Source organism: Lissotriton vulgaris, chromosome 2_2 (assembly GCF_964263255.1).
Source record: "Lissotriton vulgaris chromosome 2_2, aLisVul1.2, whole genome shotgun sequence".
Lineage (NCBI taxonomy): Eukaryota > Metazoa > Chordata > Amphibia > Caudata > Salamandridae > Lissotriton > Lissotriton vulgaris.
Window position 1 is genome coordinate 331,555,089 of NC_141688.1, and position 12,058 is coordinate 331,567,146.

At 51.2% G+C, this 12,058-nt stretch overlaps 1 protein-coding gene across 1 annotated transcript in view; it reads left to right on the plus strand.

Moving 5' to 3' along the window:
• Window positions 1-12,058, plus strand: part of NUP160 (nucleoporin 160) — a 498,934-nt gene that overhangs the window by 278,807 nt on the left and 208,069 nt on the right. Inside the window, exon 22 of the mRNA XM_086959753.1 lies at window positions 2,291-2,389. Coding sequence (XP_086815879.1) covers window positions 2,291-2,389 — 99 coding nt within the window. The remainder of the gene's footprint in view (window positions 1-2,290; window positions 2,390-12,058) is intronic.

Sequence of the window (12,058 nt, forward strand, 5' to 3'; positions counted from 1 at the left end):
GGATGTGTGATCAGGTTAGGCTCTCTTGGTGTTTACAAGGGGAGTGTGATCAGGTTAGACTCTCTTGTTTACAAGGAGTGTGTGATCAGGTTAGGCGGTCTTGGTCTGTACAAGGGGTGTGTGATTGTGATCAGGTTAGGCTCTCTTGGTGTTTACAAGGGGTGTGTGATCAGGTTAGGATCTCGTTTACAGGGGTTGTGTGTTCAGGTTAGACTCTCTTGGTGTTTACAAGGGGTGTGTGATCATTTGATCAGGTTAGGCTCTCTTGGTGTTTACAGGGGGGGCACGTGATCAGGTTAAGCTCTCTTGGTGTTTACAAGGGGGCGTGTGATCAGGTTAGGCTCTCGGTGTTTACACGGGGGTGGGTGATCAGATTAGGCTCTCTTGGTGTTTACACGGGATGTGTGATCAGGTTAGGCTCTCTTGGTGTTTACAAGGGGAGTGTGATCAGGTTAGACTCTCTTGTTTACAAGGAGTGTGTGATCAGGTTAGGCGGTCTTGGTCTGTACAAGGGGTGTGTGATTGTGATCAGGTTAGGCTCTCTTGGTGTTTACAAGGGGTGTGTGATCAGGTTAGGATCTCGTTTACAGGGGTTGTGTGTTCAGGTTAGACTCTCTTGGTGTTTACAAGGGGTGTGTGATCATTTGATCAGGTTAGGCTCTCTTGGTGTTTACAAGGGGTGTGTGATCATGTGATCAGGTTAAGCTCTCTTGGTGTTTACAATGGGGTGTGTGATCAGGTTAGGCTCTCGTTTACAGGGGGTGTGTGATCAGGTTAGGCTCTTGGTGTTTACAAGGGCTGTGTGATCAGGTTAGGCTCTCTTGTTTACAAGGGGGCGTGTGATCAGTTTACTCTCTAATGACGTTTACAAGGAGTGTGTGATCAGGTTACCCTGCATTAGCATTTACAAGAGGTATGTGATTAGGTAAGGCTCTCTTGGTGTTTTCAAGGGGTGTGTGATCAGGTTAGGCTCTCTTGGTGTTTACAAAGGGTGTGTGATCAGGTTAGGCCCTCGATGTTCCCAAGGGGTGTGTGATCAGGTTAGGCTCTCTTGGTGTTTTCAAGGGGTGTGTGATCAGGTTAGGCTCTCTTGGTGTTTTCAAGGGGTGTGTGATCAGGTTAGGCTCTCTTGGTGTTTTCAAGGGGTGTGTGATCAGGTTAGGCTCTCTTGGTGTTTACAAGGGCTGTGTGATCAGATTAGGCTCTCTTGTTTACAAGGGGGCGTGTGATCAGGTTATTCTCTAATGATGTTTACAAGGGGTGTGTGATCAGGTTACCCTTTGTTAGCATTTACAAGGGGTATGTTATTAGGTAAGGCTCTCTTGGTGTTTACAAAGGGTGTGTGATTAGGTAAGGCTCTCTTGGTGTTTACAAAGGGTGTGTGATCAGGTTAGGCCCTCGATGTTCCCAAGGGGTGTGTGATCGGGTTAGGCTCTCTTGGTGTTTTCAAGGGGTGTGTAATCAGGTTAGGCTCTCTTGGTGTTTTCAAGGGGTGTGTGATCAGGTTAGGCTCTCTTGGTGTTTTCAAGGGGTGTGTGATCAGGTTAGGCTCTCTTGGTGTTTACAAAGGGTGTGTGATCAGGTTAGGCCCTCGATGTTCCCAAGGGGTGTGTGATTAGGTTAGGTTCTCTTCGATGATCACCAGGGAAGGGGGATTTTGAACATTGCTCCAACCTTTCACTTGGACTGCTGTCAATGATTCCTTTAACTTCGTTGTTGACTGGGGGTCTTATTGAGAAGTCTTGCGTGGTCCACAGCAAGAGTTCTGGTCTCGATGTCTTCTATTTGTAAAGACCAGGAGGCCTTGCCCAGAAGTTCTTCAGCATGACATAAAGGGTCATGGACGAGAAGAAGACTTGAGGTCCAGGGAGCAGGAGGTCTGACCAAGGAGTCCTCTTGCGTAAGGACCAGAATGCTCTGTCTGAAAAGTTTTGTGGAATGAGGAAGAGGAGGCAGGAATAAAAAGCCTTGCATGAGTAGTTGGTGTGACCCATAAATGTTCTGGTGTAAGGACCATGAGCTCATGTAGAGTAGGTTTGTAGCATGACAAACTGGCGGCATGAACCAGAAGCAATTTGTGTGAACAAGAAAGCTTGTAATATAAAGGTGAGGCGTAGACTTTCTGCGGACTGAGGAATAGTAGTGAATGTGAAGCCTTTGATGCAAAGATCTGTGGTATGAAGTACAACCTTACGTTGTGCCAAGAAGCACGGGTCCTTTGGATGGTTTTTAAGAGCAGTCTTAATCTACGTATCGTCCATTTCTTAGCATATCCCGTTTCTCGCCACAGGAATATGTGCGCCTTGTGCAGTCCTGGTGCCAGGTAAATGTGGGCTCCTGCCGCTTTGTGATGGGGCAGTGTTACCTCATCACTGGAGAAGGACACAAGGTAAGCTGAGACACTCCAAGACCTGCCTTTAAACATTTGTACCTTTTGGAGTGCTGCAGTTTTGTAGCACTGTGCTTACTCTGAAATTGTGAAGTCTGTGTGACACTATCTGTACAAAATAATACAAGACTGCCTTGGTATGATTGAAATTGTCACGATTATCTACTTTGCCATTTAACTATAGCCATGATTGAGCATGAAGCGATCATACTGTGTGGTGTAAAGGCACTGCCCAAAGCATTCTGAACTCTCCCTCGTGTTACTCGGCCTTTCACTACCAACCATGTATCAAAGTCCACGATGTACTTGCAGTAAACCAGATCTATGCACGTTGATGCACAGAAGATGCACTCTTCCATTCATAGAGTCCTTGACTCCACCTTATAACTTTGGTTATGCTGTCCCTTCAGCGAAGGGCCCTACACTCAGCCTAAGATGTAACTCCATTATGGGATTTTCTTTTGGACCACCAGAACCAACCCATGCCACATTGTTGCTCAGCTGAACACTTCCCCCTGATTAAAAGCAAGACCTACTGGCTTTTCCAATACTTGTTATACTAGGTCTTCTGTGGTTTTTATTTTCACATAAAGCCTCAATGAAAGTTTCTGGACCCGTGTGCACCCTCGGGATTATCAGTTTAACGTGTTGGACTGCACCATCCTTTATAACTTCTGGTACATGTAGTTGTGCTTTCGTACCTGCCGTAGCTTTCCATGTAAAGAAACAACTACTGCATGGAAGACGTCTGGTAATTTCCTTGGTCATGTTTCATTCAGCGTGTCTCTAGCCGTCTTTGGTTTAGTAGATAAGCCGATCCTAGGGACCATCTCGTTGTATAGGTCGTGTATCAAAGACCCTCCCTCCTCCTCTTGAGTGAGCATCAGGATCATGGAGGACAGCTGGAATAGGTTTCTTCTCTTCTAATTGTGGTCTGAGGCTTGTAGAAGATGGGACGCCCTGTTTGCTCTGAATCCACTATTTGGTGAAGACAATATCTCATTGCATTTCTGTTGAAGTTGTAATTATCCAATTTGAGAAGTCGTTTTAACTTGCTTCATGCTGCTGAGAACTTTTTTTTATAACTCAGTAATGCATAGAAAAGGTGTAATCGAAATACAAAATAACAAACTGCGCTTCTTGAAACTCAGATATTTTTATGTATGGATTTTAGCTGCATCATTCTAAGCTCTGTGTGTTTCCATTTCATTTCACTCCACCCAATGCCGTTAATAGTTTAACTGCTAAACTTGTGATATCAGCAATGGGAATGTAATTTTGTCTACCAAATTTTTAAACCACTACATTGGCTTCTCATTGAGGCATGGGTAAATTTATAATCACTTGCCCTGTTTGCAAAGCCATTCACCTAAAGAGATCAGCCTTCCAAGGCACATGACCAGACCTCCCCGGCACACTGTGGCCTCAGAACTAAGAACTCTCTTCCCTTGAAAGCAGTGAGATGGAAATCCTTTCAAGCTGGAAATCCTTAATTCAAAGTAACGGCTACATCCCTTTGATCCCGCGCCCCTGTGGTAAATTTAAATTACCTATACTTAATTTATGCGGTAAAGTTAAATAAGAATAACTCAGTCAAAAATAAGAGGCAGAAGTCCGTGGCATCTGGGTTTTATAAGGGTTTTATTCCTTAAAAAGGAATTGGTGGGGGGCGTGGCTAGCAGCCGATGATGGCGGCAGCAACCTAGAGAGGCTCCCGTAGCAAGGCGGCTTCCCGCAACAATCCGCATGCCAATCCGCGCACTACTCAGTCCGAAGAGGGTGTACTGGGTGCGGTGACCGAGCGGCACCGGCACAGAAAATTTGGGAGTGCCTGGACCCCGATTTCGGGGCGAAACTTCATCTCCGTCCCTTGGGCGAGACGGGCCTGGTGACACGAGGCGAGCATCGGTGTCAAGTGAATCCTGAGGCCGGGCGGAAGTTTATCCTCCCCGGCGCAACCATCCGGAAGTAGCCGACGACGCCATCGCCCGACACCCTTGGCTGGCGATCCTTCCCCGCCGACTGCTCTACCCCTCCCGTGGAGTACACGGTGACGCTGGGCATCTGTGCCCCTTGGCTGCGCTCGACACGGACCGGAGGTCCTGCACGGCACCAGACGCCATTTTACCAGCGGACTTTGGCCTCCCACCAGTACTGAACCCCCCCTGCATTCCTTTTTCCCCCCCGTGGACAGCGACGGACCTCCGGCCCGTTCCAGCTTAGACTTTGTCACACTGGACAGCAATGGCGGGGAAGGGACAGCGGCAGAATGCTGCTCAAGCAAGGCTCGGGAAATATGCCTACGAGGGCCAGTCGGCCACACAATCTGAGCAGCGCAAATCATTGGGGAAGGGTTTTGACAATGACGGCGCAAAAAAGGCCACGCTGGACGACGTGCTACGGACACTGGAGCAGGTGCAGGCCACGGTGGGTTCGACCGCGGCGGAGGTTACCCTGATCAGAGCCGACCTCCAGAAAATGAGCGAAAGGGTGAAGCAGGTGGAGGTGGTGACCAAATCTTTGATAGAAGACGTTTCGGACCTGCAGGTGGCAATGGAGAGGCTGCAGGCGGACAATAAACTTTTGAAAAGTAAGCTGGATGACCAGGAGGGGCGCTCCAGACGCAACAACGTCCGTATTTTGGGGGTCCCGGAGTCTGAAACAAAGGGGGCCATGGACCTGTATGTTGAAGACCTTATAAAGACCAAACTGGCCCCGAAGGGACTATCAAACTTCTTCACAGTAGAACGGGCCCACCGGGTCCCGGGCGGGACGCCCACCCCGGGTGCCGCTCCGCGCCCCATCCTGGCGAGACTCTTCAACTTTCGAGACCGCGATGCAGTCCTCCAGGCCGCTAGGGTGGCACCGCCCATCCAAATCCAGAATTCAAGGATTTCATTCTTCCCCGACTACACGGCGGAGGTCACCCGCAAGAGGAGGACTTTCCTCGAAGTTAAAAAGTCGCTTCGCGACCAAGAACTGCCGTACTCCATGCTGTTTCCGGCCCGGCTACGAGTGGTAGCGGATAAGAAGGTCTGGTTTTTCGATTCAGCAGAGAATGCCAGGGAATGGCTGGATGGCTGGCGCACAGTGGACCGCACCTCTAACCGTCGACGCAACAGATCGGGGGGGACGAGCCGGCGGGGCTCCCGCTCCCCATCCAGGACCAGCGAGAATGGATCACCACCACAGGACCAATTGGGAGCGGCTGGCGGCAAATGAAGAGACCACAAGGGACTATCGAGTTACTCCTGAACTTTACTCCCACTGATTCTCTACTGAGCCGTTAATGGACACTGGCCCGGACGCCCGAGGGCTGCAAAGGGACCGCCTGCTTTGGGGGACACTCTCCCCCGACGTGCAAGTACTCTGTTTCAGCTATGGGTTAAGCGCTCTGCTAAGTTGGGGTGGCGGGCAGTTTTGAGTCCGTTTGGCAGGGAGGCAGGGTGGGGGGTGTTGGGGGGGGGACTTGTTTGGTTTTACGGGAAATTCATGCTATCGTCTGAACAATGTAGAATGTACTGTGCTGTTTACTGGAACGATGTTGGGAGGGTGGGCCATGTGCTGCGGGTTCTGGCCCCTGAGTTTCGATGGTGGTGGGTGAGCGGCTTAACGTGATGCAGGCGGGTGAGACGCGATTGGGCGGCTCCTCCCTCAAGCTTCTGGCATGGAACGTGCGTGGTTTGGGTGATAAAGTGAAGCGAGGCCTTGTTCTGTCCGAGGTCAAGCGACATAAACCTGACCTCATACTCCTTCAAGAGACCCATCTAATGGGTACTGCCACCAAGGCCCTGGACAGGCGGGGGTACTCAATGTTGGCCCACTCCGAATTCTCCACTGGGTCCCGGGGCACGGGTATCCTGCTTAGAAAATCCTCAACTTTTATCACCATTAGCACAAAAACCGACTCACAGGGCTGTTTTGCGGCGGTGAGTGGTCAATGGGAGGGGCGCCCCCTGACAATAGTATCAGTGTACATCCCGCCGTCCTTACACTCTGTGATGCTGCCTGCCCTGGGCGATTTCCTACTGTCCCTCCCCGAGGGTGACACCTTGTTAGGCGGGGACTTTAATTCCCCTGCCGACCCACTACTCGACAGGTTCCCCGCACCCGCTCTCCCCGGGGGTCCCTCCAGATTCCAACGGTTCCTTGAAGCGTTGGGGCTGGTAGACATATGGCGGCACGTCCACCCTACATTACGACAGTACACCTTCCATTCCACCGTCCACAATAGCCTGTCCCGCATTGACCACTTTCTGGCGCTTGGGGATGGTTTGCAGCGCGTAGAAGAGGTGCTCATTCACCCAAGGGGCATTTCGGATCACTCCCCACTGACTCTCACCATTACTTCACAAACACGCTCACGCCACCGCGTCTTCCCGATGCATGCCTCATATCTTAAGGTGCCGAAGGTCCGGAAGGCACTGCAGACCGCCACAACACATTACTTCATGGAGAACGAGCCTACCGCAGCCTCGGCTGAGGTGCTATGGGAGGCCTATAAGACTGTCCTCAGGGGGCAAGCCATTAGCTCCATAACCTCGTATAGGCGAGAACAGGCGGCGGACCACTCGGCGCTCGAGATACGACTGCGTGACGCAACAGCGGCCCATGAAACGGACCCCACTGACGACACACTGCATGCGCTCACGCTGGCTCAGCGTCTCTATACAGACCACGCTCGACACATTGCCCAAGGTCACATCACTGACACACAAAACCGAGTGTATGATTTGGGGGACAAAGCAGGGAAAATGCTGGCCTGGCTAGACAAAAGAGGCGGGAGTGCCAAGGGGATTCAACAGGTCAGGGATGACCTGGGGAACATTCACACGGACCCAGCTCGGATAGTAGAAGAGTTGGCTGCCCACTTCGAGAAAGTCTACACCCCGGAGCGGGACGTCACGGCCATTGCGGCCCAAAGCGCACTGTATGATCTGCCCATCCCGGCACTGTTGCCCGAGGCGGCGGCTGAGCTTGAGACGCCTTTCACTGCTGACGAACTGCGGATCGCCATTGGGGCCCTGCATACGGGCAAGGCGCTTGGACCAAACGGCATTCCAATTGAGTGGTTCCAAGACCGCACTGCTGTTATTAGCCCATACCTGCTTCGAATGTATGAGGAGTGCCGTACTGCGGGGGTACTCCCGTTAGACCAACGAACGGCCACGATAGTGGCTATCCCTAAGCCTGGCAAACCTCCGGAGGACTGCTCCTCATACCGCCCTATATCCTTACTTAACGCAGAAAGTAAAATTCTGGCGAAACTGCTGGCAAATCGTCTCCTGCCCCACCTCTCGGATCTAATTCACCCGGACCAGTCCGGGTTCATGCCCCACAGGAACACCTCACTCAATCTACGACGGGTGCATGGGGTGTTGGCCAAAACGGATGAACTCGACGAACCAGCGGCCATCTTGGCCCTAGATGCCAAGATGGCCTTTGACATGGTTGAATGGGCTTATCTCTTCGAGGTTCTCCGGTACATGGGTTTCGGCCCTGTCTTCATATCTTGGATTACACTGCTGTACACCATGCCGGTAGCGCATGTGGTGGCGAATGGCCACATTTCACGCTCCTTCCCGCTCAAACGCGGCACTCGGCAGGGCTGCCCTCTTTCCCCCCTACTATTTGCACTGTCGCTAGAGCCCTTGGCAATCCGCATTAGGACCACCCCCTTGCTCAAGGGGATTCAATGGAGGGAGGGCTGGGAGGACCGCATTTCGCTCTACGCGGATGATATGCTTGTATACCTGACGGACCCTGACCATGGCATCCCGGCTCTCTTAAGTATCTGCAATGCCCACGGGGAGGTGTCGGGCTACACCATTAATTGGACTAAATCTGAACTGTACACCCTGGCGGGCGGCCCACCCGCGGTTGGCTCTGACTGCCCCCTGCGGTTGGCCGGCCCGTCCTTTAGATATCTTGGTGTTCATGTTACGAGTGACCCGACGGAATTTGAAAAGTTGAACTTGGAGCCGCCGCTGGATCGCCTCAGGCGAGATGCGAGCTTCTGGGCAGGATTACCGCTAACGATGCTGGGAAAAGCAGCCCTCTTTAAGATGAAATCCCTGCCCCGCTTTCTGTATATTCTGGACAACACCCCCTTTGCGGTGCCCCCCAGGTACTTCAAAAAGGTGGCGGCGGTGGTCACTGGTCTACTATGGCACAATCGCCCGGCACGGATAGCTCACGCCAAGCTCTGTAAAGGTTGGTACGAGGGTGGCATCGCACTCCCTAACCTTCAACTTTATTATTGGGCGGCTCAGCTTAGACCGATTAATCAATGGCTGCATGCATCACAGTCGGACCCTGCATTCCAGGCGGATCGGGCCCAGCTAGGGGCGGGTACCCTGCTGGCCCCGCTCTATGACAAGCGTAAACTCAGGTTGTTGAGGGGGCCCACTAAGATCACAGTATCCGTCTGGCACGCAGCCACCGCTGCGCTAGGCTGGAAAAATACTATCACTAAGCTCACCCCGCTTTGGGATTCACGTGCTCTGGGCAACCTTCGGACCAGCAGGGGGTTCTCCCGCTGGGATGACATTGGCATCTCAACGGTGGGAGACATGTGGGACAGTGGGGCTGTCATCACGTTCGACCGCCTGAAGGAACTCTACGAAATGGGACCACATGAAACCTATCGGTATGTTCAAGTGCGTCATGCTCTGCTGGCGGTTATTCCGGTGGGGTCAACTCTCCCGGAGTCGTCCCCGCTAGAGGATCGCCTCTTAACTGACTATATGGTGGAGAAGGCCACCTCCCTTACCTACCGGAAACTCCTGAATAATTCCCCAGACCCGCTAGTGCCTCTTAAGGGAAAATGGGAGCAGGACGTGGGGGAGATGGATGAACACGAATGGAACGAGGCACTGGCATCCCCTAAAGAGGCGGGCATATCCTCTAGAATGAGACTTATCCAACTCAAGGTTCTGCACAGGACATACTACACCAGGACATTGCTTCATCACATACAGCGAGCCCCTGACCCCTTCTGCTTGCGCGGCTGCGGGGAGGAGGGCACACTACTCCATACACTCTGGGACTGCTCCCTTATACAAACATATTGGTGTCAGGTCATGCGCACCGTCTCACAGGTCCTAGAGGTCTCCGTGCTTCCAGAGCCACGTCGCTGTCTTCTTAATGTGTGGGAACCAACTGACCTGTCCCGACACGGTCGCCTCTGGGTGACGATTGGTATGATGATGGCGAAGAGGGACATCGCGCAGCGCTGGGGGGTGGCTGATCTGCCGAAGGCCTCCCAATGGTGTGTGAATATGGATAGGACCATGGTCACGGAGCGGGCGGTGTACTTATCCAGGGGGTGCCCGGCCAAGTGGAACAAAGTTTGGTCCCCATGGAATGTCTACCGGGGTGAGATTTGTGAGCCACTCCCTGAAGGGGACACACTGGAGTCGGATGAGGACGAGTGAATGGGAGGGGAGGGCATGATGGTGGGAGGGGGGGCTGCACTGGGTGGGGGCGGTATAACGGAATGGGGCAATTGCTACGGTATTTACCAAACTGTGAAAAGCGCAATTTGAATGGACTCAGAGGCACATTTCCACCTGAATGGCATTCAGTTTCCTGTGTCGATGGCAACGTGGTTTCCCGAAGTTTGAATGTTTTCCCCTTTTTTTTTTTAGGTATAAAACAAAAAACCAAAACCTCATAATTTGGCATGGACCATTCGCAACTCCTTCTTCACAATTTCCTTTTGGTGCTTTATCCTCAAGTCCTCACGACCGCATGTACTGTGTTACTGCATATTTATTGCTTATACGCTATATTAGCGGCCGGCCCGGTTGGGTTGTAGGCGACGAGCTGTGTACTAATCTGTGAAGACTCAATAAAGGTTTTCAAAAAAAAAAAAAAAAAAAAAAAAAAAAAAGGAATTGGTTCGAACCAGGTATCATGTTCCATCACCACAAGGGTTCAGGAAGGGAATGGACATGGACATGTACAATGCTTTATTAACAGAACATCATATATATAGTCAATGCATTACAGTAGTGATAGATGCAGAAGGCGTAACAGCTGAGAGAAACGAGATAAGAACACATGTACGTAACAGAAGGCGTGCATGAGGGCGTACACGGAGGTGTGTGCTAGACAACGTCACATGAAACGTATCACAGGTGGGTGGATCCATAGAAGAATCCTGCAGAGTCAGCAGAAATACATGGCAGAGATGCGCGCGCAGCAGCATGACGTGTGATTGACGTGGAACTGGAGGGTGAAGGGGACTTGACATTAAGCCCTACATGAGGAGACAGAAGTCTGGGGTATCAGAACAACCTAATCCCAAATCATATCTAATATCTTGTGTTTGAGGAACTGTATTATCTAGAAGGAAAGGTCTCTCGGGCAGAGGCTATTCTATACTGACTGCTAGTGCGTGCATACGCGACTACGTGTCTACATGAGATGCGAGGGGCCATGGGCCTACCATGGTAACGGGAGCTATGAATTACTTGCATGGAGACAGTGAGGCCGGGCCCTTTGCTCTGCAGCTGGGAAGGATGTTTTCCTAAACTACTAGACAGGAATGTATTTTCGAGGAGCGGAGCAGATAACTTGAAGGCTGAATACAGTCTTGGCAGGCAAGCAGGCCGAGCCAGGCACCGCTCGCCGCGCAGGGAGTAAGTCAAGGGTCAGGAAGCAGCAGACTGTAGCTTTCAGAGACAGAAGGCAGAAAGGGCTCGATGGCAGGAATCAGGGCCTAACTCACCAGAGCTAGTGAAACATGAAAGTGCACCATGGAAAGACGTTGGCAAGGCACACTTAGGAACTGAACATCCGACCCATTCATGGTGGGTCTGAAAGAGGACATGTTAACGTTGGACGCAAATGTATTTGCGTCTTCATAGCTGGAAGTGGAGGGAACATACATGTACTTGAAGCACGTACATGGAGCCGTTGGGGTCTACGATAGGGGACACAATTGACCATAAAAATTCATATTACCTCATTCCCTCCTTGTCCCCTACGGACCCTTCATGAGATATCAATCCTCATTAATCTATCAATCTGTTCATGTAACATCATTTGTTCTTCTTTCTTCTTACGGTGTTTTGAACGTGTACTTGAATGAGGAATACATGATGTGGCGCACAAGCCGCAAATCGCTGGCCCACATTGTAGACATAGGCAACAACTGAATACTATGAGAAGGGCAATACCTAGGAAGGATAGGACCTTCCATCACCAGGCTGACAACACGCTCCAGAACCAACCGGACCAAGTCCAGGTGCCTGGATTCTGGTGTATCTGACTTGCAATTTTGTGAAGACGGGTTATGGCTCTGTATACTGATGGCGCGTTTTCTGGAATGAAAACACAGCAGCTCGATCCGATGACTCTACAAGCTCCGCCCCTATCGGCCAGGATGACGTCAAGGACGAGACGATTTTGAAGAGCAACAATCCGCATAGCAGACTGCTCCTCTGTTAAGTTACCTAGGGCGGAAGTAGTTTCATTCACTACTGCTTCAAGGGTTCTGGTTAATTTTCGTATCAGTTTACTATTAAAAACAGCACCTAAGTAGGGAAAGAAACCTTTATTGAAGTCTGTGTATTGTTCCCATGCCGTTTCAGTGTAGTCGACAATCGGGAGATCTCTCTGTGGTCTATTGTGTACTAGATGGGTGTCCCTATGGTAATCAGG